General features: G+C 37.6%; 1 protein-coding gene across 1 annotated transcript in view; it reads right to left on the minus strand.

Moving 5' to 3' along the window:
- The window catches only part of DMXL2 (Dmx like 2), a 54,172-nt gene extending 32,791 nt beyond the window's left edge, over positions 1-21,381 (minus strand). The window contains exons 1-12 of the mRNA XM_065642020.1: positions 21,295-21,381; positions 12,603-12,728; positions 10,779-10,850; positions 10,009-10,087; positions 9,206-9,362; positions 8,220-8,286; positions 6,200-6,378; positions 5,318-5,501; positions 4,153-4,327; positions 3,129-3,362; positions 1,767-2,044; positions 890-1,586 (exon numbers count right to left, since the gene is read on the minus strand). Of these exons, the coding sequence (XP_065498092.1) occupies positions 890-1,586; positions 1,767-2,044; positions 3,129-3,362; positions 4,153-4,327; positions 5,318-5,501; positions 6,200-6,378; positions 8,220-8,286; positions 9,206-9,362; positions 10,009-10,087; positions 10,779-10,850; positions 12,603-12,728; positions 21,295-21,381 (2,335 nt within the window). The remainder of the gene's footprint in view (positions 1-889; positions 1,587-1,766; positions 2,045-3,128; positions 3,363-4,152; positions 4,328-5,317; positions 5,502-6,199; positions 6,379-8,219; positions 8,287-9,205; positions 9,363-10,008; positions 10,088-10,778; positions 10,851-12,602; positions 12,729-21,294) is intronic.
- Between the last annotated feature and the right edge of the window lie 5,445 nt (positions 21,382-26,826).

Below are 26,826 nucleotides of genomic sequence, written 5' to 3' on the forward strand. Positions count from 1 at the left end.
CATAATAAAATATCCTGGCACTATTAGTATAAAATTTAATGTTACATCCACAGCACAAATTACATTTTTAGTACTATATATACTAAGATGACAACTACTGCAACAGCATCTTTTTGATAATTCAAAAAGAACTGTAGAGTAACATTTTTAGAGTCAATTTTCCTAACTGTAAGAGAAAGCTCTAAAATTAAGTACAAAAGCTGAAGAATTGTCCTTGGGCATTACACAGGATGTTGTACTGCCTGACCTCTGAAAAAGTATTCCTTGCAGTTCTGTAAAGTTAATGTAGTCTATTCCTTCAAAAATATTTTGTGTTCTAACTGGGCTTTTATAAACCGCTACTGGTTAGAAGAATTTCAGTATTGTTTCAGGATCTTCTAAGCAGAGTTCTTAGCCAGCATGTTAAAAGAGTTGATACTGCAAATTTTGGCTGAAAATCTTTCTCAATAGTTCAGATGTTCAAGTGGTCCAAATACTAGTTCTGTTTAACCCACTGCCTCCTGTGTCTATATGTGGCCAACAACCCAGATAGTCACTAGAATACCTGTATTATTGAGAACCATGTCAAGGCAGAGAACACTCAGTGAAGCTGCCTAAAACACCAAGGAAAGGGATCATATCGTTCTTTGTGAGAGTGATGATTGCTTACTCACACAAGGAAGTTACTGAATGTCAGATGATCCACAGTAACTAGACACACTCAGACCACATGAAATAGTTGAAGTAGTGTAGCCTCAAATGAAATAAAAATGCTTAATTTGCATAATACAAGGAAACTGCTAAAAAGTCAATCAAAATATACTCCAAATACAATAGTAATTTATTTTAACAAATTAATTCTATGACTCACAGAGTTAACACTATATGGAAATATACTAAGTAGACTCACCAAGGCAATAACTGGGAATAAGTGTTGGAAGCCAGGCTACATTAGAGAAAGCGGAGGTATGAAGAGAGTTAATTCGAGCCAATTCAGATACTCCTCCAGTGTATGACAAAGGTCCTATAGGGTCTACACGCCAAAGAATCAGCTCACTATAGATTGCATTTGGGTCATGAAATGTACGGGTTGCTGCATTTTTAAGTTGCTGCCTAGAAGAACCTTTCACATGTTTAATAGGATCCATTATTCTGTTTATCCTCTCAGAGTCCCAGGAACTGTCTGATTCAGGAGTTAACAGAGCATTATGATGAGAAGAAGTTAGCAGTAATGGTAAAACAGAATGGCAAGCTAGATCATTGAGGTGAAAACGGTGACCGCAGTACCTAAATTTATGTGATACAGTTAGCACAGTAGTGAAAGCTGATTTATCAGCAAAAGTAACTGCCCACTGATTTAGAGAACCATCTATATGTTTGGAAATCATCATTACTATGGGAGAAATTATATTCATATTTGCACTATCCTGGGCAAAGCTGCTTCTTTTATTTCCTAGAGCCTTATCTGGGAAGTCCATTGTCTTCTGATATACAGTGTTACTGTTATCTTTTCCAAAGACAGGGCAAGCATACATCATAATATTTTTGCTAAGGGAACTAGCATCTCCTGATGGAAATGCAACAGGAATCTTAGAAGAAAATGAAACCTAAAAAGAAAGAAACAAAAAATTAGAATATAACAACCCAGCTTAAGTTCAAATAAATGTTAGCTGTTTCACAGGAAGTACTTAAAATTAAATTCATACTGATGTTCATATAGAAAAGAAAGGACACAATGATTGTTGACTAAGATAATCAATAATTTAAAAAAGTCAAATATACAATACCTGAACTTGTCGAAAGATGCCTGGAGTGTATTCATCTAAATATTTCACATGCCACACCAAAAAGGTACCATCAATAGGATGGATAGTAAAAAGCATATCTGGATTTCTGTTCCATTCAGTTAGAAGCAACTCAATTTTCCGATCTAACAAAACTGTTGGAAGAGGCATGCGTGGGCCTGCTAGTAGAGATGTTTTGGGGCTTCCCTCTCTTTCTCCATCTTCATGTTCCGAAGAGCCTGTACCAGTCCCTGTCTCTGATTCCCTATCTATAGACAAGTCTGCAACAGAAAAGAAATGTGCCATTTTATCCATTGCAAAGATTTCCCTATGGTTTCTATTCAAAAGAACACAGTATTTTTAAATCTGTTACTAGTACTATTGGATGAGAACATTCATGCAAATTAAGGGTAGGAACATCTTTCTTTGGTCTGTCTGTACATAAACATGCGGCTCTGGCTTTTGACTATTGTTCCTAACTATGCAATACAAGTAATAATAAATATAACCATAAAAATCCAGATACTTAGAGCCTAAGATTTTTCTGGTCAACAAAACCCACACATTTTATATGAATGCTCATTCCAAATTAATGTGGGGTTTGTTTATATTTAGAAAGCAATAATGAAATACGTGGTATGTGATCCTTGATGAAGTAGTATGTATTGTATATTTGGTAAGAATTATCACACAGTTTACGGCATTGGTAATCTACATTTGAAGAACCTAAGCATTATAAATGACGCAATGTATCATTATTTTACTGTCACTAATTGGTCTTACTGGTTTCTGTAGACAGACTTTTATTTTTATTTTTTTTATTTTTATACATTCTTACTGGCCAAGTGACCCTCCCATAACAATGCAAAGTATTTCTAGTAGGATGTTTTCCATCATTAATTTCAAAATATGTTTCTCAGTTTCTCTGTGAACAGTTATAGTTGGGATCATCGGGCGATCTAAGGTTTAAGATGTAAATCTCACCAGTACTGGAAACAGGACAGTTCCATTAAAACGGAACTATGTTCAATATTTCTTAAACCTTCCCAGAAACTGGTATGTCATCATAGACAATCACATTGCAAGGTAAATAGAGAACAGGTCTTAGTCATAATTTCATAGTTCAGTGGAATATATCCAAAATGGAAATGAAAGACAAAAGCTACCTTTGCCTTCCAACAGAGAGTACATCATTGAATTTTTCATGCCTACAATTACAGCAGCCAAAACTACAGCTGTAAGTGTCTATTTATTTTTCGTTAGTGCTAAAATTTTAGCACTTATAATTCTTGTGCTAAGTAGTTGCATTATTGCATTAATGTGCTTCAAAATAAGTCTTGTGCTACATATCACAATATAACTAACCATGATCTAATTTCATATGTAAACCTCTCTCTTTTTCTTCCATTTCTCCTTCCTCTTCAACCTCAACATCAAAATCTTGTTCCAGTTGTTGTTCAGAAATTTTTCTTAGATGCTGCATAAATACTTCAATAGAGGATGTAAAATTAAATTCTTTATTATTCAACCAGTGAACAACGAAGCCTCCATTTCCTTCATCTATATTAAAAGCTGTTCCAGCCAAACCTGATGGAATATCTGTGGAAAATTTTAAACAAATAAGAAAGGTATCTATTAAACTGCCAATCTTTTACATAGATATATATACACACACACACATATATACACAAATTTCTTAATTAAGACATTTAACTTATTTTAGGTAGAACATAACTTGCGCCTGTAAGATTAGAAAAGGTAAGATCCAGATCAAGTTTCCACATGCAATTTAATAATTAAAAAAAGTAAAGGTATTTCAACATCAATAAATTTACATGAAAACTGATTCTTATATGAATGGTAAATAACGCCCAACAGTTCTAATTGCTTAGTTTTGTACACTGCAGTCTTGCCATTTCATGTACAGGTTTTAGGCAAGGCATAGAATTGCTCTTTAAACTTTTCATTGTTTAAAATATTCTATATTCTATTCTGTAAAAAGCAGCTGGTTTCCTGCCAAAAAATCTGGTACAGCTTTTTTTCATTCACTGTATACTCTGTAGAATGCAAATACTCTATTCGTTATATACGATTGCCTCCCAAAACCCAACAATCAAATGCTAAGCAGACTTGAAATTTAGGTTTCTTTTGCTTTCTGATGTGCAAAGATAAATTTAATTGGCTTTTAAAAATGCTGAAAGTATTCAGAATAAATTCAACCTCATTTGTCTTACAAAACTCTATGCCAAGTAACAAACTTGCAAAATAAGTCTTTCTACAAATTCGCTGTATTCAATTAGGCAAAGCAAAGAACGTGCATCTCAGCCTCCTTTATTTTTTCATTTTGTGCAAATACAGTATTACAGTTTAATAAATGGTTGTATTTCACCTGTAGTAGGGTTGATGCTTGCTGCTATGTGAAAGTGACCAAGTGCATTTGCCTGATGTGAAATGTGACGCTGAACTTCATGAGTACCCTGTTGATCTGGCAATACATCTGTGTGGGTAACAAGAACTGAAGATCTCCTTTGTCCTTTTCTCATATTTTTCAAATGGTGAATTGTCTGGTATAGTTATAAAAAAATAAATTAAGAAATACTTTAAAAATTGTAAGGTAAAAATTCACACATATAAAGCCTAAAGCTTCTAAATTTCCTTCTACCTAAGAAGTGAAGACTATTTTCAAAAGGATTATTTTGAGCGGATTAGAACAGAGATCAGTGAAACTTGTGTACATCAGTTCTGGCCAAAGGCAAAGCTCTTCTAATAGTCTTCTGAAAGTTCCTTTTAATATCTGTTCCAACGACAACACAAAAAACCACACTATTTTGTGTAACACTCATAAACAAGATTACAACAATCTCAAAGCAGTAACATTTGCAATATTATTTTATAATGAATCACTTTCGTGTAACTGAAACTTGCTGAGAGCACATGGAGAGCACAACTGATTCAACAGCCCACAGCACGCTTGCTTCTACTTTCCCTTTTTGTTGATGGTCATGATACATAAGAAATAAAAACTTGGTCTGATTGTAATAGTCTACAAATGAGTGGTGGGGTGGTTGGTTTCTTTGCTTTGTTTTCTTGTTTTTATAAGGTTTTCTCTTACTGTAAACTTAATAGACTTGATATGACCACCACTGAAATTTAGAGCCCCATAATACCACCTTTTGGAAATGCAATTATCAAATCAGATAACTAAAAATTAAAAGAGTTTATTTACTGCTTCCACTGTTTTTATATTTACAGATTTTCAGACCAAATCAAAATGAAACCATCACTTACTATTCCATGTTAAACATTGTCTCCTCCCAACTCTGTTAGTTAGCTATAGATAAAAGTAGATTAAATTATAAGAACGTGGAGCTTGGCTGCAGAGATCCGAAGTCTCTGACTTTGTCGGTGTTTAGTAACAGACTTCCAAAACTTATATAACTCACATTATGCTTATAAGAACCAGAGAATACACATTCTTCGTTCTAAATCCTTTAAATATTTAAGCTTTAAGAATCTTGAAATAAAAAACTGACCAAATAAGTATTTACTTGTACCTCTAGCGCATGCTGTATTTTGTCCTTTTGCTTTCCAGACTGAGACACAGTGCTGCTAATGCTGGAAGTGCTGGTTTCACAGATCTGCTCACCGAGAAGCGTGTCTTCTGGTAACAATGTCTCTGCCCACAGCCGACAGATGCCATCGAGACATGATGTGAGTAACACATTACAGACCAAACCCCTAAGAACAGACCACAGCAAGGTTACCCAATGAAATTAAATTAGCTCTATGGACATGGCAGAAATTAGGAAAGCTTACAAGTATTTAGTAGTTACTGTTTCATCCAAATTTCTGCCTCTCCCCTAGCTAGAGGTTTTGTATCAGTAGTGATTTTTGGCATGCTGATAAACCCATGGATTATTGGCAAAAGTACATGAGAATATGGAATAGTTATTATTTGATAAACACAACAGTTATTATAAAACTGCAGTTATGAAAGTGCCTAAACTATCTGACTTACAGGACTATGCAAAGCATGCATAAATTTTACTAAATAATGATTAAACAACTAATTAAACATCAGTATATATGACAAGGTGCAGAAAATAGCTTACTAAATGCTAATCATTTAGACAAATGTTTTGTTTCCAATGTTACAGCACCATTTGGTAAAGACAAAGCCTTACATCCATGCTTCTTGCCATAACTTGAGAAGGCACTGAAGTTTAAAGTATATTTTAGAATAAATCTCACCTATTAACATGACTGTCACTGTCGTACTAGGTAATCCAGAAACTTATGGGAAGATGTTAACATGTTTTATTTCTTGAAAGCATAAGCAGAGAAACCTAATCATGTTCTTGATGGCCAAACTTTAAGCAGTGTGTTAAAAAAACTTGGTCAAAGGTTTGGTTTTTTAAAAAAGAAAACTTTTGAACCTGGGCATGTACTTGCTAATGTTACGCCATGAAAATCCTGTCACTGCTCGAGGATGCGCCAAATAAACAAATGAGAAGTGGACAATGCCTGGACATTTTTTCTTTTCTTCATTCTCTTGGGGCAGAAGAGATGACTTCCAACCGGTCATAGGATACCAAACTTTTAGGAGGCAGTCATCCTGGGTAAAGCAATAAAAAACCCCATGGGGTTAGCTAGCTATAATTGAAAACGTCACAAAAGAAAAATCCCAAATAATAAGAAAACTGCTGTTCTGGTATCTTTCACAAAAACTTGATCTGTGGCCTAGAACTATTTGCATTTTTTCAGACAACCCATTTACAAGACCACTTATTTCATTGACAGTAATACTGAAATGTGTTACAGAACTGAAGAAATATCCTGCTGGCAACACTCCACTCCCATCAGGAATTTTTCTTCCAGCCCAGTTGGCCCCCTACTTTCCTCTTGGTTCTCTATGCATTTTCTGCATAGCACATATGCATGCTTAAATCCCATGCCCCCTTCCCTGCAAAGACAGAAGTCAGAAATAGGCTCTCACCCACACTACAATATTAAGCTCATTAACAGTGAGCTTCTCTACTGAGACAATTCATGCCACAAGTCCCTGCCGGTTCTCATGCAGAGGAAGCCTGACTTTAGTGGAAACTGCTGTACCTATTGAGCCCAGGCACACCATAGAAGAGCAGATGCATTTTATAACCTTCCCTTCCACCAGCATAGCCTATGCTGCCTTTCCAGTTTGAATGGCTGGGCACTCCTGCTGTAATTAATTGAAACAATACTGAAACACTGACCCAGCACTACTACACATGCTGATAAGTGAGACTGGAATATGACTATACTGATGGGTCAGGACAACAGTGCATTGTACAGAGCTGGATGTCACAGCCCTGGATTTCAGGGCTTGCTGCCAGAGTGGAGATACAGAATAAAGTAAATAAATGAATAAATTATGAACCTCTGAGAGTGTAGATAAAGGATAGTATTTCCTGACAAGCATCAAAAAGTATAGTATCTGACCACAGATTCTGCAAGAAGAAAGACTGACAGGCAAGCCTGTTAAGAATTGTGATCAAAGCTGTGTATCTCATGAAGCAACTAATATAGAGCTGTCCTACAGACAGAAAATGACTTTGGAACCATTTGCCTCATCTATTTAGTCAAACTCTTAGGTATATAGAAGTATATTCATAGGAAATAGAAATATGGAATGAAGCAAATATTTTAATAAATTTCTAACCACAATGATTCTAAATGTACTATTCATTAAGGCGTTGTAAGTATGTTTTTAGTCATAAAACAATGCAGCTCATTATTCAACTGTCTCTTTAGTAGTGTAAGAAAACAGAGGTTCCTAAAATTTATTTCATTGTTCAAACAACATTAAGTCCGAGCAATAAATGCTCACCTTTCCAGACCTGAAAACCAAAGGGAATCCCTCAAATAAGGGGTGACATTAAAGAAAATTATTAACTGAAAACTTAGCTTGGATAGCAATTTGAAAAAAAATATGCCAAACTGAAATAAAAGTTAAGAACTGATAACTGAGCCGAGAATTCACTAAACAGAATTTTTTTTCTAATTTATCCACTGAGGTGAGCATATTATACCAATTTAAATGTGTATACATTCTATCATAATGATCATTTCAAACAGAAGTAGAAAAATACGTTTATGTGTATCCGAAAGTATCTAAGTATACTTTATCTAAAATACACACACACACACATATATATATGTATACAAGCCAGTATCACTGTCACTGTATTTCCAGGTTGATTCTCAAGTATTCAGTAAGAGTACACAGCTAAATCCAATTTCTTGTTTCTGAAATTCATGGAATTACATGAAAATACAGCATTATGTGAGACGATAATTTAACTTAGCTCAGACTACAATAGAGTGTATGGTCCAGGACTATTCTGTATTACTTATTTACTTTACTCAAACAAATACAAAAGATTGAAAACACTAATTTAATTTTCTTTTTGTCCTTACCTTCCCAGCTGTTGCAAAGTATTCACCATCAGGAGACCATGACATCAAATATACTGATACTGCAGTCCTAAAGAACACAAGAGTAAAGTTCTAAGTTGTAAGTAAAGTTTATTTATTCTATAGTATTATTCCATATGTATTCAGTTAATTATTACTGTTTATTATTTAAATATATTTGTATTTTACAGTTGTTGCTTTAAGCATATTTTAGAAATAGCAGAAGCATAAGAAATATTTGCTACAATGAAATAAAATATTTAGCATTTTCTGAGTTTTACAGAAAAACAGCCCATTAAATAAATTAAGTATGGCAAGCCTAGGCTAGATCAGATGAAATCACAGAAGTGAAGTTTGTCCCACCTGCTCTTCTACTCCCCATGAAGCCAAGATAAATAGTAGGAAAAAACCAACGTTTTAGATAATTTGTGATGGGTCAGCTGTCTGAAAGAGCAAAGCAGCCTACACAGTGCTTTATGGACCCAAAATCTAAAATGGATTCAAAAAAGTCAAAAGAAAACAGGTTCATAGGCAGCTGCTTCCCAAGTCTGCATATGTATAGAAATGGCTGATCATGAAGCATTTCTGTAACATGGATCTCAAATAGAAGTGGGTAGAAAGAGTTTCAAGACCCTCTTCCTAAGACTGAGGAAGCAGCTCTTATCTTTATCAGTGTAGTGTACCTGCCTGCTACTGCTCCTCTGCTCAGTCTCATCCAATACCTCAGCACTACTTTCAAAGATGAGAAAATGGGGACAATTTTGATACCCTGGCAATGCTACAGTTTGGGTAAGCCTTTGACTAGGTTTTCTGGTGGCAGGTCACTTGAAAAAGTGAGGAATTTTTATTTGGAGTAACTTACTTTTTTAATTTTATGGTATTTTAAGATGATTTAAAAGCACATTTTAAATACGGTTTTGGAAAGAAGATAGGGTTGATATATGAGGTGATATTGCAATTTGTCTTAAAATAAAAATTATCTCACTCACTTGCACTGCCAGACACATTTCCAGTCATTTAGAACTGGGAGAACTTTATCATCTTTGATCTGATTGTCAGGATCACCATCTTCATCTTCTTCTAGGATGTCACTAGATGGAGGGGCCCACAATTGCAAAAAGTCGGTTGCTGTCAGCAGCCTATTACCTGAAAGTCAGTAATATCAAAGCTGTGAAACCAAGATGATGCATATATATTGAAAGATTAAGCCTATCATCATATTTTGTTGAGAATTATTCAAAACAGGTTGAAAACTCAACTTTATCAAGTCCATTTTAAATATGATAGGGTATGCAATCATTATACAGCTATATATTTATATATTTATTAAAACATTTTGAATTTAAAATATCTTTTTAAAAGAACATCAAGGGGTTTTTGGCAACTTCAATGATAAATCATATTTAATAATGAATGTTGCAAATGCTAAGTAGCCATTCATATCTCAAATAAATACACATTGTTAGACATCTTAAAAATATTTGTGTCTGGCTACATTACTGATTTCAATTGTAATAAAATTCTGCTTAAATGATTATTAGCAGTAATTTGACTCAGTTAGCAACTTAACACTGTATTTCCCAAACTAAGTTCTTGTGTAGGAGACTCAAACACTTGGCACGGCATCTTCAGAAATGCTAGCTGTTGCCTCACATTTTATGCAACACTGGTGAGAACAGATAATCTAAAATATCCATATTAATGCTCTCACTTTTACAATAAAAATAATTTGTATTCTTCAAGTTCTCCTAAATACAAATGTTGAGCAAATACTTCACAAACTTCACATTACCTTGAGGATCCCAGGCCAGATTGTAAGTCATAGAACTGAGGAAGAATTGCCCAGTTTTAAGCCACTGACACTTCAGTTGCTGTAGTTTGAAAACAGTAATGGATTAATTCTCACATTGACAGCAAAATACAAAGGTACCAGTATTTCTTTCTCTATGAAATTGCTATTAAGCCTATCGCAAAAACATTCAGGATCCAGTGGTAGATTGCTGAATCTAGTTTTAATAATTTAATTGTTTTATAAAAATTAAATGCGTCACAGAGTACCCTGTGAATGAGATCTGGACCTGTCACACATACAAATCTATCTGTAGATTACTTTAAACTAGTTAGGTCATACGTTTATAACAACATAAGGGATGGCAGTATAGATGCAACAAAGATTGTGAAACCTGCTTGAGTACATACTTAATGCTTGAGTGCTTGGCCATGGCTGCACTGTTAAAATAAGCCTGGGTGCACGTACAGAAGTCTAAGTCAAGTTTCTGTACCACAGATCTGATGATCCCTTCAAGTTAAACACCAAAATGTCACCTTGTCACTCTAGTATGAGATGCAAGAACAAGATGCTGTGAACTTAAGAGGAGTGCAGTCCCCAGTTTGATTCATGCAGTGGAAGATTCTACCCATACAATCCTATTATGGATGGTGGAAAATGTTTATCCATTAGTCTTTTGTGTGCCAATGTAATAAAATAATAATAACTGGCTGACAGACTTTTGCCTCTCCTAAGAACCTAAACTGAATTACAATCATTAAATACATACGTACACAATTTCTTTTATGAGAATTTATACCAAGAGGTTCAAAAATGCAAACAGCATTTCCATATGATGCTGCAATCTGTAAAACAAAAACAAAAACAAAAGATGATTCAAAATGTGAGGTAAGGAGCTGAATGTTACAGCTCTTCGGTATTCCAAAACAGCTAAAGAATTTCCAATACCTCTTCTATGTGCCATTGTTCAAGAAAAGTGAAATTAATAGAAATGTCATTAATTGCATTATATGTATACTTTCCTAAGTAAGTTGAGAAATACATACTTCTGAACAAGCCTGTCTTTACAATTTTAACTCTAAGTAGGGAAGACATCTTGTTTAGTGGAATAAGCACCATCAATCAGATCTAATATATTTTTCTAGGGTAACAACTGTTAATACATAAGGGAAACCTGATGCCTTCGGTACTTCTGCTCATGTTCTGTCCACTTCACACGTAATCAATAAATTAATTATTAGTGCCTGGGTCTCAGCATGTTCTCAGATTCCATTTTGTACCACTAAATAATAATTTTGAGAAACAGGAGGAAATGTAAGTCTATTTGAACAGTTAAATAGATTTTGAGGGGAGGCAAATGGTAAATGGAAAAACTGAAGTACTTATACCACTGAAACCCTCTATTTCTTTCACTCACTTATTTCACAGAAACCTCCATATTCAAGATGGTCTTTATTAGGAATTTATCTGGTCATGTGTCTAATACTCATCTGCTTATTAGTACTTTTGACCATCTTTAAAATTCCTTTTTCTTCCTTAAAATATTTTTAAAAGAAAAACTGTTTAAGTTCTTACCATTCAGGATCTGGTTTCCTCAATACAGAAATGATAAAAAGTTGCACAACATTTATTATGAAATCATATTTCCTCTTTGGGGAGGCGGGGCGAGAGAAGGTTGCAACAACATGCTCCCAAAGAAAAGAACAGACCATGAGTTCAGAGTCCTGAATGCAGAACCGTCCAGGGGTTCACAGTGATCTTGCAGGGGCCACCTGTGCAGCTGGAATGTCTCTTCCAGTACTGCTAGGACGGCCCGGCTGCAGAGCATGGGCCTTGCCAGCTAAACCTGCCCAAATCGTAACTAGGGCTTTCTCAATACTGCAACCAATTTTTAACTAGCTGATATTAGCAGGCAGTGACAAATGACAAAATTTTCTTAGTGTGCTACCACAACTCATAGAAAGTATGGTTGCTTTTTTTTTCTTAGCAATTTAAACCATCTCTTTAACGCTGTTTAGGGATTAAAACTAAAACCACATAGCCAGTCAAAGGGACATGCAGTTACAATGGCTCATACTGCAGCACTTCTAAACACACTAAACATGCCTAAGCTTTTCTGAAAATTAAAGTATTTCTAATATAGGACACACAAGCACACATATGCACATATGTGTGTGTATATACATATATGTGAATGATTTAGCCATGTATTCTTTAGCTAGATAAAAGTATACAATAATGGAGACAATAACAATAATTTTAGTACCAATCCAGTTCTGATACTATACTGTAACCAATATATATTTCCCCATTTTGTGAGACTTGTTATTGCAGGTCCTGAAAAGGAATTAAAACCATTATTACAAGATGCCTCCTGCTTCCCCTTCCCTTCATTTAAAAGAGAAATTGCTATTAAATTAAAACAATTCTCTGAGTAACACAAGAGGTGTTACTCGGAAAGTAACAAATCAGTAAAAACTGATCTTTGTAATGAAATTAACTCGTTAACACCATTAATGTATTATGATGTATTATGTTGCTGCTTATTTCGAGTATTGCAATTTTTAAAAATTCTATGCAAACATTAAAATTCTTACCCTGCCTTGTCGTTGGGAGCACTCCACACAACTGACCTGGATGTTTCCATGTTTAGCACCAGGAATTATTTGCACACATTCAAAGTCATTTGCCAGAATAACAATGTCACAACCAGAGCCATATGCCTGAAATATTTTTTAGAAGAAATACAATTGAATATTTATTTTAAAAACTAACTGAATACTTATTAGACTATTTATGTTTTTGAGAGATCTGTGATAATAAAAGTACATATTACGAAGTAGCGGGTTTATTCTTTGCCAATTGAGAAGCACCAGCAGAATAAGCAACAAGCAACAAAGTAGCAAAGGAGACCTTAAATCTTCCGGAGTTTAAATGACAGCAAACAGAAACAGTAAAAAAAAAAAAAAAGCCCCCAAACCAGCCCCTAAACTTATTCTAGCTGTGTGTACTTTCACTTTTGATTGTTTTGTGGAGTTGTTTTAGGTTGTAGTTGGCTTTAGGTTGTAGTTATTTTTTTTTTCCTATTCAGGTACACTTCTTCCTGAGTATGCATATAAACTTCTTCAATATGTGTGTCTCACGCCCTCCCACCTTTTTTTTTTTTTTTTTTTTTTTTTTAGTAATATTAAGTGATTCTTTTTTTATAAGAATTGAAGTTCTGGACTTTTAAGAATTCCTGAATTTTAAGAAATGCCGATTACTACAACACTGTAAAACAACAAAGGTTTCTCTTGGTTATATTGTATCTTGTGCACTACACAATACAGTCTAAATAATTTGTTTAAGAATTGTTAGAATAATGTTGTTAAGAACAATGATGCTTCAGCACTTTTTATTGGCAGGATAAATATATATCTGTCTGCTGAGCTTTCACCTGTCCTAGTGTGCCAGAATATTCTAAAAGCCTTAATCACTCCAGATGATCTGTTCCACTGAACTCCCGCATTCAGGCATAGAAATCCCCTCCCATCAATCTACTAATAAGCCTTTTATAAACAGTTATAGCTAGAAGTCTCTTTTCTTGAAGTAAGTTTTCCACGAATTCCAATGCAATAGGCAAAAATTTTAGAACAGCTGAATTAAGCAGCGTGCAAGTTCTCAAGTGTCAACTTCAGCTGGTACAAAATAACTTTGTCATTTTAACTTGTCCCCTGCTTCTTTCACAATAATTTTCAACTTACTGAGTCCTAGGCCTCTCCCTTGAGGTCAATCAGTTTAAAGGCTACATGCATTATTTTTGAGAAGTGTATGACAAGTTTTAAGTATTTCTATAGATTTACAGGATTAATGTCCACTGATGGGTATAGCAGGATAATGGTGCAAGATAACCACTGGAACTAGAGCAGACAGTTTAAGTCTCATGACCTTCTACACCTACTTCTGATCCTCCTGGGAAGGAGCAAGAAAGTCTGAAGAAAAAGACTGAATTTAGTGAAACTACAGTTACTGCTAAAAGCAAGAAAGGAACAGCAATACAAGCAGCAAAGCAGAAACTCGGGCCTCAGAAATTAACATACCATACAGTTGCACAACAAAAATGAAAACTGTGTACAAAACATAGATGGTGTAAAATATTTCCAAGGTCATCTCTCAAAAATAAAGTGATACAGTGTTGCCTGAGTTCTCAAGCCCACAACTGTTGTTCTGGGAAGCTCTGAGGAACTGATACTGGAGTTACTCACAATGCAAGCAGGAGAGGGAAAAAAACAACTGCTAAAAGGTTGTTAGAGGGAGATTATCTATGTAACAATATCCTAGCTCCTTGGTGACTAGGCTGTGCAATTATTAGACACAGTTGGGAAGAAAATAAGTTGTTAATAAAATGAAATAGGATTATTTCCAGAAAGTAAGAGAAAGAAGGATGAGGTTCTGAGGTAAGTTCCGTCACTGAACAAAAAGTTTTTTGTTTTCTTGTTGTTTTCCTATTTTTTTATATTGGAATTTGTTGCAAAACAAATGCCAGCAAGTGCTGACAAGTAAGAAGGAAGAAGATGGAGACCAGGATGTCAATATCCATAAACAGGCAGGAAAATAAAAGCAGGTTCTCTTGTTCCAATAATTTATTCAGAATTCTAATGTTCACAAGCAATTTATTCTCCTACTATTTACTTCAAAGGATGAGCAATTACTACAGCAAAGAATTGACTCGCCTTCTTTTCAACCATCTGCCTCATAACTACTAACACAAGCCTACTAAAAGACATTATTTAAATTGTTACCTAATACAGTAAAAATGGTACCAATCCACTTCAAACAAGGACTTAAACCTTTTGGATACCCTATTTTTCATTGTCAGTACTGATAACTTGACTTGCAACTTTCAAACTAAATTAAACATATTTTATCACTAGTTGCAATCCTGTTAGCTGGAGATGTGGAAGGGTGCCTCAGAAATGATACAAGGAAAGGAAAAAACCTCTAATTTCCTCATGTTTGCTGTTCTTAAATATACAATGTTTGTATGCATGTGTACAGTTGATAATGCATGAAACAGAAAATATTTTATACTTGGGTATGTCTGTTGACTCTGTGAAGCAAAAGAATTTAGTGTCTTCCTTTGTAAATGTTTTAGTTTCTCTTCTCTTGTCTCCTATCCACACTTACTATAGCAATGAAGGAGTATTTTTCTGGCTAATTATACTGTTTAGTATATTTTTACAAAGTTAAGTAAAAGGTGGTTGTGAATTAAAAGGGTGGGTTACTGTAGAATATTTATTTTTGTTTCTTAAAGAATCATCAGGATGTAGAGATCTCTTTCCCAAGTGAAACCTTGTTACTGTCACTCATATCCTTCCTACACTTTGCATGTGTTTGGCACTGCACCAACAAGTGGTGCAGCACATCTGAGTGTCCCATGCCAACAGAGAGGATTTAGTCCATTAGAGACCTCAGCTGGAACACTTTCCCAACAGGGGGGTATCAGCCTTCAGCTCTAGGTTCTTGGAGCAAGTGCTATCTCTTGGTTCTGGGGTCATTTTCTCAGTGTAGATATTTATTCTGAGAATGTCTTTCATTTTTTGAAATCATATTAAGGTATATTTACCTGAAATCTTAAATTTACTTTAAGAAGTACATTTATGATAACCCCTCCTTTGAGAAAAGTTGTCCCCTCATTTTAAAACAAGTGCTTACTTTTTCACATTTATAGTCTCCAAATTTCTCAAAACAGAAAAGGTCAATATACTTCTCTGTACTGAAAGATTTCACATTATATGTCTAAATACAAGTTTTCCATTTGATTACTTTTCTAATATACTCAATATATTAACATGTTTATACTTGAACAGAACACGTTTCTGTTAAATCCTCTTTTCACTTTGTCCTTTCACTCCTTAAACAGGTAACAAAGTAGAAGCACCCTACATTGGCAAAGAAAATGGAAGTGTCGTAATATGTATCATCAGTAGTTCCTTCTTAAGGATTCAGCTGACATCATCTTCAGGGAGGTCATTCACACCACCACAGGTCTCTCCTGCCAGAATAACAGTGGCCACAATATTTGTGGCAACATACTAACAATCTGCATAGCACGATAAAAGGAATGGAAAATCAGTAAGCCATACAAAAAGGAAAGACGGAAAATGAGATGCTGAGATACTGTAATGGATGAGAGCAGCACAGAGAAACAGTCTTAGAGAAACAGAATTATAAGCTGTCACTGAATGAAGCAAGTGCAGTAAAAACCACCCACATGGACTATCTGCCAACCTCCATTTCTAATGTCACTGATAACTTCAAAGAGAAAATTAAATGGAGTTGCAAAACTGTGAGAATGCAAGGATGACTTGCAGGATCCATAAGCAACTAATAAGCTGTAGTTTGCCAATGTCTGCTCTAACTGTCAAGATCTGGGACCACATAAATGAACAATAACAAAGCTCTAATTGAATGCAGGAGCACCAGACAGAAGTAGGCCATTCTGTCCTACCGTAACAGTTTATGATATATCCTGAATTTTCAGGTAATATGAAAGCAGCACATGCATCTCGCTTTTTCAGCTGCCCATGTTTTCCTGTTTGGTTCTCTAATTTTAATGTTGAACACTGGAACTAACAGACAGGGAGACAATATTCCTTCATATTCTCTTCTTGTTTATATTTTCTCTGTGTAAAAAAATGATTCTTCTCTTTCTATAACCTGCAACTCTTTACAAATTTGGTCTAAGTGAAATAGACCAGAAGTTCTCAAGCTCCAGTGTGTACCATTAGGGGTACAGAGGCATTCCAAGATGGTAAACAATGTGGAAGAAACAGAATCAGCCCACAGTGGTATTAAAAAAAAAGTTCACAAACATCTAAAATTACATAAATTAATTAAAATCTGTATTAAAACCTAATTAAAGCCTGTGTTAGCTTTATGGTACTCCTCCAGTACAGCACTTATCCTTAAGTTTTTGGCTATGGGTAGTAAACATATAACATGCAGAAATTCCTCCATGTCCCCATTAGCGATGAAGACACCTGAATTCTGAAGCATTTCCAAATCCTCATCAACAGACACGACATTTACGCTGTCCCCTGGTTAAGTACTAGTAGAATTACATATATTTAATGTAAACTAGCAAAATAACTGAAAAAAACTCCAACCCACTACTAGCCTGTGGCCTGCAGAACAGGTGTTCCTAAATTTATACGAGATGAATTTATAATTAAATACTTAACAATATGCTTACACACAGAGCTTCAGAGAAAAAAAAAAAGAATGTAGTAAGGATTCAGATGTTAAGTATCGGTAATTTAGTTCACGTAAACATGACACAGTGGCGAACATAGAGATATATGCAAGTAGTAATAACTGAGAGGGAATTGAAAATAAGGGTTTTAGTAAGTAATTTTTCAAGAAGGATAAGGTAGAGGAGAACCCCACAGAGCAGAGAAAACCTATTCTCAGTTGTGGTATCTTGTGGACATAATGGTGTGGATGAAGATTTTGCTGTTTTCAATGAGGTAAAAAAAGTTTACATGGGTTTGGGAGATTTTCATCTGCAACAGCTTCTGAAATCTGTTACACATAGTCCAAGGCCAAGTGTCAGTATTGGCATGGAAGATGCCAAGAAGCTTGTCTTTTTCAAACATGACAAATAATAAATTAATTTTTTTTCACTTCTATCGGAAAAGTTCTTAGGTACAGATACCCTTAAAATCTGATATTCTTCCCCCCCCCCCCTTAAAAATATTTACAGTTCTGTATTTTGTGCACTTCATAACACTTCTTACAAGAAGCAAATATTCATTATCTTGTGTTTGTGGAACACTAGCTAGAGCTTGGAATTTTCGTACTTACAGAATCTAGTGTTTAGGTAATTGACATACCGTGGATTTGTTTGGTTTTGTTTTTAATCCTAGACTGACCTTAGAAACAGCTACATTATTTTGCAGAGTTTCGGGGGGGCAGAAAACAACCCTGAGCTTGTACAAAGAGCAGAAGTCATATAAACAGAATCAGAACAGCTCATCACCTTTATCTGAACCCACCTTACTCCACATCACAGCAAGTCAGATTGGTAACATACATCCCACTCAGAGTTAGGGTCAGTGACTGAAATTGGCTCAATATAAAATGGCTGCTAAACGACAAAAGCTAAGTGAAATCAACCATGGCTTGAAAAATGCATTTTACTATCTTTAAAAACTTATCAGCTTCCAGTTAACTATGAGGATCAAATAACATACCCTTCTGCTGTCTAGGCAGGGCCTGTACTGTAAGGCCCTTCCGTATAAAGCTCAACTCTGACCTGTAAACTCATTTGTGAAACATGGTTAACAATATTTGCTGAAATGAGAACATGAAGCAACAGCAAGTTGAATAGTGAACAGAATTGTTACCAGAAATGACAAAATCAGAACTTCTGTCATTTAGTACTTAAACCCTCTGCTTATTCATTGTCCTGTTTGGAGCTCAAATGAAGAGAGGCTGAAGAGACTGCATGGTAGAAAACAGCATTATGAAGCTATTTTGCTTCTAATAACCCTCAAACAATTTTTCCAGTGTATTACCCACTCTACTAGACTGGGTGCAATACAGCTACAACATCCACAAGCCAGTTCGCTAACCAAGCATCTCTGTGCTTCATCCCTTATTTGGGAAATGCCACATACAAGCCAGTATTGTCGCAGGCAGATGTAGGAGCATAGGGAGGAAAGAATACTATGTGCATTTCAGATAAAGGATGCACACAAAACCTTTGCTGCCAGCCTCTGTCTTGTGCTAGCTCTATTTCTTTGGATTTGTTTTGTTTTATGGACTCACTAACACTTGTTTTTTTGCAAGTAAAGAAAAATTAATGGCAAAATTATTTCTTTTCCCTTTCTTATTCTCAGAATAACTACATGACTTTCACCAAAGCTTAAAAAAAGTGCAGTTGAGACAGAACATGTTGTTATCTTAGCTACACTGACTTGGAAATGAAAAGCCTACCTTCACCCCCAGGAAGAAGTCATGTAAACAAGCCAAGAGCAAACCATAGAGAAAAGGAAGAATGAAGATGAACCTGAGAATTGCAATGTCCGTAACCAGGTGAGAACAAAACATGTTCCTTCTCTCAGAATCCTAAGACTGCTGGAGTTAGGCATCTAAAGAGGACACTTCTCTTCCTCCTCCTCCTTCAAAAAAAGTGAAATAGCTCCGAAACTACAAACTAGTGAATACATCTATACACATACCCAAGCTGTTATTCTACTGTTAAGTGGAGTAACTTTAACGAGTGACTCATTTCTGCCCACAAAAAAAGACATTTTCAAGTCCCCGTGATGAATCAGTTGTAGCAATTTTGAAATAGTTCTCACACATTTAAAACAAATGCCTTAAAATCAACCAAAGGATAAGGGAGCACATGCAAACAATGGCTCCTTGGCCACAGCCTGACTTCATATGCATTCATATAGTACAGCACATACTATGCAGATCTCTCGTGACCTCCTGACTCTTACTGCTTTGCTTCTGCTGTGCTTTAGGGGCTGACAGGGCATGTCTAGAGTCAGGCTCTGCCACCAATACAAATGATCTCTTGCCTAAATTGCAAATCCTGCTTCAGGATCTGAATTGAAGTTATGCCTCCAAACAACTTAGTGGTTTGGGTTGACAGACCTATGTCAACACAGTGTTATTGATGTTGACCAACATAATTTAAGGTTAGGTGCTATCAAAAGTGACACCTGTGGTGCATAGTAGACTGTGATGCTACTGAGAGTCACACAGGTGACTAATTTCCTAAGAATATGGATATAAGACCTGAAACTGTTTGCAAATAGATGTTTTTAACTGTATAGTTTACTCTAGGATCAAGGTCTAGAAGAGCAGGAAATGATACCACAAATACAGAGAAAGGAGGAAAAGGGAAGAAAAAAGTTATGGTTGTAGAAGTCCGGAAGATACCTTTACTAAAACATACATCCCTTTAGTTCCTTCTTCACTATATTACAAAAAATTGGATGCAGCAGCCAGAGAAGATAATGAGATCTGTTATCTGCAGTTCCATAGTTAACATGCGACCAAATGATTTGGCATTTTATGTAAAACATGCCTAGTTATTCAAAAATTCTTGTATAAACAGTAATATATATCATTATTCATTTTTGATGTTATCAAAACTATTACGAGAATTAGCAAAATGTCTTTTATAAAACCAGTTGATTGATGTTTCAAATCGTCACAGTAAAAAGAAATACATTAGAATATAAATACGAGTAAACACCTACTTATATAAATATCAAAAGTAAGAGGTCCCTTTAATAGCAGTATGGCTGCATAGCAGCAGAACAAGGAAAATACAGACAGACATGGTACCTTTTATTTCTTAAGGCTTTCAAGCATTCATTACTGAAATTAGACATCTGTGACAATCTAAAGTAAGCTTTAAACATTTGACAAGTCTGTTGACAGTTATCTTAGACTAAAAATGATGCTCTGTATCGTTTAGCTTGGAAGTGGTTTGTGCCTGGGATATAATCTTGTAAATGTTAATATAAAATCTAATGAGACAATTTATTCCCAAATAATAACATACTGATTAGATGATAGTATGCAAAACATTGCAGAAGCTGATCACTCATTAAAGTCAGAGAAGCACATTGTAAGCTGAAAAAGAGGAAATTGACACTAGAATTGACAAAAATGGCTTGTGGATGATAAACAGACTTTATTATGTAAACTACTGGACTCTTTGAAATTTACTTATCTCTGTCCATTTCTTTTCTCCTCTAGTTTAAGAGGTGCATTTCACAAATACCTGTTTTATTAACCACAGTAACTGAAGCCAAACGCTCATCAATAGTGGATGGGCTTCTTAAGCAGCCTAGTGCGTCCAGCAACATTTGGGGACGCACAATTCGGGTGTTTCCCTGGCTCCCTACTCGAATTCAGAGGTGACGGTCACACCCGCGGATCCCGGCCTCCATCTGCAGCTGCACCTCGGCAAGAGCGAGCAGCGAGACTCCTCCCGGCGGCCGTGGCGAGCGGCGACGCTCCGCGGCGGGGTCACGCCTGTCGCCTCCCGGCCCGCAGTGTCCGGGAGCGGAGCGATGCCCCAGCGGAGCGCCTTCCCGCACCACCCCGAGGCCCCGCTCGGAATCCCCGCCCTACCTGCCCCGGTGCAAGGGCCCGCAAGCCGCCCCCGCAGGTTAATCCCCTGCAGCCCCTCCCACCGCTCTCCTCAGGCCTACAACACACCCTCCCCTTCCCTCACCGCGCCGGGCGCCCCCGCCTGCCCCCTCGCATCGCCACCATTACCGTGAAGGGGATGTCCTCCACACTGCCCACCGAGTAGCAGTTGTCGCCGGGGTTGACGGCGCCTGTGAGCACCTGGTGCAGATGCATGGCGGCCCGCCCCCTGCTCTCCCGGGGACGGCAGCGCCGTGGCCGCCGCCGCCGCCGCCGCCGCCGAGCGGACGAGCCCCGGATGGCCCCGCGCGCCCGCCTCCCGCGCCGAGGCGCTGCTCGCGGCCGCCGCGAGCGCGCTCGCGAGGGTGGGGGGGGGAGGGGGGCGGAACGGGCCGCGCACGCGCGGGCGGCGCCCGGATCAGGTGAGGCGCGCGCAGGCACCGCCTCCGCGCGAGCAGAGGCCGTTGTGCGCGCGCCCGCGAGGCATTTAAAGGGCGGTGGGGGGGCGGGGAGGCCCGCGGTGCGGGGCTGGAGCCGGCGGGTCCCCGCGGCCTGAGGCGGACGGTGCAGCGGGGTGAGAGGAGAGCGCGGGGTTTAAAAGAGAGAAGGGAGGCGCGGGCAAGGAGCGGGGGATGCGCTGCGCTTGGCCGACGCCTCGAGGTGAGACGGTGGCAGGGCGCCTCACGGGGGCGGGAGGGAGGGAGGGAGGGAGGGAGGAAGGGAGGAGAAAGAGGAGTTGGGGGGGATTGATCAGCTGCGGCAGCGTTCCGGCCGTGAGGCGGGCTGGGGAGGCGTGTCCCCCGAATCAGGAGCGGTAAGCGTGCCGAGAGGGAAGTGCCGCCCGCCGGAGGAGCCGCTGGGCAGTGCCTCGCTGGCTGCGGGTCCGCGGCCGCGCTGGCGGGGCGGTGAGGGCTGGCCTCGGCTGGCCGGGCGCCCTGTGCGCCCCAGCCGCGGGCGGCGGGCTGCGGGTCCCGCACTTCGACCTTTTATTAGTTATACAGAGTGCTTCTGGGGAACGCTTGAGTTTTTCTAATTAAGGATCCTCGCGTTTGGTCGTTTCTTGGGGAGCCGATGAAGCTCTTGAGAATCCCTGGGCGTCCGTGCAGCGGGCGGTGATGCCGCCTGCCGCCGGCACACGGAGCCCGCAGCAGCCGCTGCCCGCTGTGCGGGCTGGGCAGCGTGTCTGAGCCGTCAGGGGTCACAGTTGTTGATTCAAGAGTAGGGCCGGCATTACAAGTCAGAGCTGCTTGGTATCAGTGAGAAACAGACGATGTTTTAGGGTCTTTGTAAATATACATTTACGGGAGGTGGATGAGAAAATTACCAGTACTCGGTTGATTAAGGTGTTTGGTTGTATTCTATGCACAGTATGTGACCTCACCGAAACTATGATGAGCCCTTTGCTGCTTTATTTGTAGTAACTGCCAAACATTGTTGAAAACAAAAGCCTTTAAATGTGCCTATCCTTTTCCTTCTCAGAGGTGTGAAGAAGGCTGGATCCTGAAAATTGATTGGCTGGGGTTCTAAACTCTGAAGGGAAAAGAAAATACCCTGTATATAACGGTCATGATATAAGGAAAACTCTCCATTTTCTTGTACTAGGTCAATACTTTAGTGTTGCAATTGTACTACTGGTGATAACGATTGAAGCTGCAACGCTCAGTCTCCTTTAAAGTTTGACGTTTTTGCCTGAGTCAGGACTGCAAGATTTCTCTCGCATTATACTGCTTCTTGAAAGTATGCATTTCCTACTGAATAAATGAGTTTACTCAGAATGTTGAATTAAATGAAGACATAGTCAAGTCACCTTTGAATGGGAAAAAACCCATTGTTATCATAACAATTAAGATTTTAGCTACTCCTGCGCTTAGTAAAGGCAATTTCTTTTTAAAGGGAACAGTATCTCTAGCTGGGGCTAAAGGGGAAAAAACCATTTTGATCTTCAGTTGATATAGTTACATATGAAACCACGATGTAATGTTCATGTGCTTCCACAGATACTTACTGTTCCATAACTTTTCTGATTGAAAGATCCTCTGCATAAAATGTATACTAACTTGCAACTGATTTTTATTTTGTATGCGATTTTTTTTTTTTCAAATGCATGTAAGAAGACTTGGAGGCAAAAGCACTGTCATGCGTTGTTTGTTTGTTTTTAAATCAGTGGAACAAAGTCCAAGTAATGTCTGAAAGGACAGCTGTCTTTCAAATCGGCACAGGTAGTTGTAATATTAAGTAGAATGATAGGAAAACAGTGTGATCTAAAGGGAAGCATTTTCCTTTTTTAGGTGCAGTAAAGCTATGTGGTTTTGATGACAAAAAGTCTTCAGTGAAAGCAGAGTACTTGCAGGATCAGTTCAATTTTCCTGTGTAACAGACATGATGGAGAGTTTTGGTTTTCAGCCCAGTCTTCTGTTACCTAATCAGAGGAAGACTGCCAATAATCTGGGGCATGGCAGCTGTGAGAGAGACTTCCATCTTATTGCTTGGGTTGGTAAGAAACTTTTCAGTGTTTGACTTGCACGGTGCTCTAACTCCACTGAAACTTTGCTGTGGGACAGAGAACGCATGTTACCCTGAAGCAGGTAAAGTTCAGCTTTAAAGAAAAAATAATGCCAAGTTACAGGCTTAATAGTAAAATACTCTGTGGCTGTGGAAACCTATAGACATGGTCAGCTCTATGCATGGTGCTTTGAGCAAGAATCATTCTGCAAGTATCTGCAGATAAGGCCTTTACATTTTTTTCCTGAAAACAAGTGTTTTCACACAAGTTTTGCTGACAGATTGTTTCATTTACCTTAATTAATTCTTCCTTACTAGTGACTCAAATACCTCACATTAAAATAATTTTCAGTGTGTGTAATAGTGATTTCTATGCCCAAGAACATGAAGCAATAATAATGGAGAAAATTCAAAAGACGATACTGTAAAATTTGCATAGGGAAGCAATCCTAAAGCACATGCAAAAGAAATATGCTGCATACAGCCTAGGGAAAGAAAGCAAGACTTTTAAGAGGCATCATGCAAGAGAAGTATCTGTGCTGGACTACCTTTTATTTCAAAGCTGAAATGCTGCACTTCAACCTTGATATCTCAAAACCTGAAGAACACACCCTGTTTCAACCACTCTGGTCAGTTTTCTGTGCTCCTGAAGGCCTTTACCTTTCCACAAGAAATTGAGGACTTCCAAGCACAATGCTTTTATGATTCTGTGAATAATTTCTCATGATTCATGATGATTGTCTCAAGTCTTCACTGCATTCTTGAATAAATTGTATTTTTCCCTGAAGAAAAGCTACTTGCCTATTTTTCTCTAGAACTCAAATTCAGCTGTTAACTTAGCTTGGAGAAAATTATGTGCTTCAATCTGTAAGATGCAACACCTGTTCTCTGCTATTAATTTCTGAACTGTAATGTGGGGGTTTTCATACTACCTTTGTTATTACTCATAGAACAAGATTGCCCCAATAAAGATCTTAATTTGTAAACTGTTGTTCTTTGTGTATTTCTGCAGAAGACCTTCATCTGTGAAGGATGGTCTCTTTTTCTGTACTCCTAAATGACCTTGCTACAGCACAGTTTTTGCTTGGATATTTTAAAAATCTCATGTTCATGGAAACTAACAGTCTTGCTTCCCCAGGGGTATCTAAATGCTGAACACTTTTGGCAGTGCATAGGTGTCTAAACATTTCCCCTCTCTGGACCCCAATTGTCCTGTAGAGTAATCACTCACACTTCCAGTCTGACAGAATTTAAAAAAAAAAGGCATTAAAAATTGCAATGAAAGTGAAACCTTTCAAGCATTCTTTAAAACCACAATCAGGTACTTGTGGAGGAAAGAACTAATGGTTAAAAATTCTAATCCTTAAACAGCAGAGAGGAGCTGAGGCACTTATTCAAAGGTGCTGACTTTTTGCATGGCTAAGGAGAAGGCAATGGCTAGGAGTGCTCTCTCTTAATTGTCTTCAGAAGCTTCAAGGTCTGTGTTTTCTTGCCAGGCTGTCTAATCAGGATGGCAGATCCAGACCAGTAGAGGTCTGTTGAGGGGGAGTGGGATGGGGTTTTTTTCTAAGAAATGACTGAATTGTTTTTGGATTGTTGAGCTGCAAGTACCTAAATGCTAAGAAAGTAGAGACAGAATAGACATAAATTAGTCCTAGTAGTGATACATGGCATGCCATTGGACTTTCAAGATATAGGATCAAGTATTAACCAGTTCCATTGGCTGAATTTATTTCGGGTGCTCTCTGCTAAATGCTAATGCTATACAGAAATCAAGTGAAACTTTTGGTGAACGAATGTATTTAGAATATTTTTTTAATGTCTGGATCCTAATATACAGTAGAAGACACTGTTGGTTTAATACAAATATTTTTCTTCAGATGGTAAGATTAATAGTTTGTACTCTTGCAGTTGTGATCATCTGTGTCTCTTGCCTTTCTCTGTCTTTCTAGCATCCAGAAAACATAATCCCACTAGTGAAGTCATGAATGACCATGTGCGATTAATTTTAAGTACATGTTCTTTAACTTCCAGTGATGATTTAGTAGAATGACCAATTTCATTGTCAATTGCACACATATAACTTTCCTGACATATAAACAAGCATTCTGTATCATAGTAAGTGTTCTGATGGCACTAGACATACCTGAAAGATGTTCTGGGAGTTTCCCCTGGTCAACTTTTATTGAGGCAGGGGGAAAAAAAAAATCAAAACAAAGCTCAGATTCATACTGAGTCATGTTGTGCTGCAGCAAAGATTTCAATTCTGCATCTCTCAAAGGCAGACACTTCTGGCTTTAAGGAAATGTGTAATGAAAGCTGTTGCATGGGGTTATTTACAGCACAGGCTCACATCCAGCAACTGGAGGACACCAGAAGATTCCTGTTATGAACCTCTGATGACAGTGTTTTCAGGCACAGACCAGATCTTCAACACCAACCATTTTATAAACACAACAGGAACAATTGTTAAGTGAAGGCTGAGGAAGACTTGAATTAAAAGCCTTTCTGGGGAACTTAAGCCAAAATATTTTGATCTGATGTTTGAGAAGCTTGTAATCAGTTTAAGTTTGTGTTTCTTTCTCAGTAGCTCTTGTGCTGTGTATTTCTTCAACTTCAAGGCACCTTGTCACTAATACATCCTAACTTTATAAGATAGGTATTATTATTCTAATAAAATTAATCTGTAAGGTAATCATTTTTTCTCTTGTGTTATTTTCACTTTGCTTTCCACATGGTAACCTTCTTGAATTTTACTGGCACTTAAGTAGACTGTTTTTTAAAACAACATGCGCATCTGAATGTTATGTGCTGTGTCTTTTTGCCTAACTTATTTTCTATAGGATCCTGAATGTATCCCAAACCAACATATTCTTAAGACTCACTGGCTTTTGGTAGGACCTTAACTACCTTAAGCGTATTGTAATATCTGTGCTTCAAAAGACTGTAGTATGGGTTTTTAAGTTGTAAGTAAAAATAACCAAGCTCTTAACATTATAGCTGTCATTTTGGCTTCCTTTGAACTGCAGATGCAAATGAAGTATGCAATCATTTATGGATTTAGCTGTTGAAAGTCACTATAAACCTCTTATTTTCTTCTGTTTGCAATATTAAAACCCAATAAACGCTATATTTCAATCTAAAGTTATATTTACGTTG

This window comes from Caloenas nicobarica, chromosome 10 (assembly GCF_036013445.1).
Source record: "Caloenas nicobarica isolate bCalNic1 chromosome 10, bCalNic1.hap1, whole genome shotgun sequence".
In the NCBI taxonomy this organism is placed as follows: Eukaryota; Metazoa; Chordata; class Aves; order Columbiformes; family Columbidae; genus Caloenas; species Caloenas nicobarica.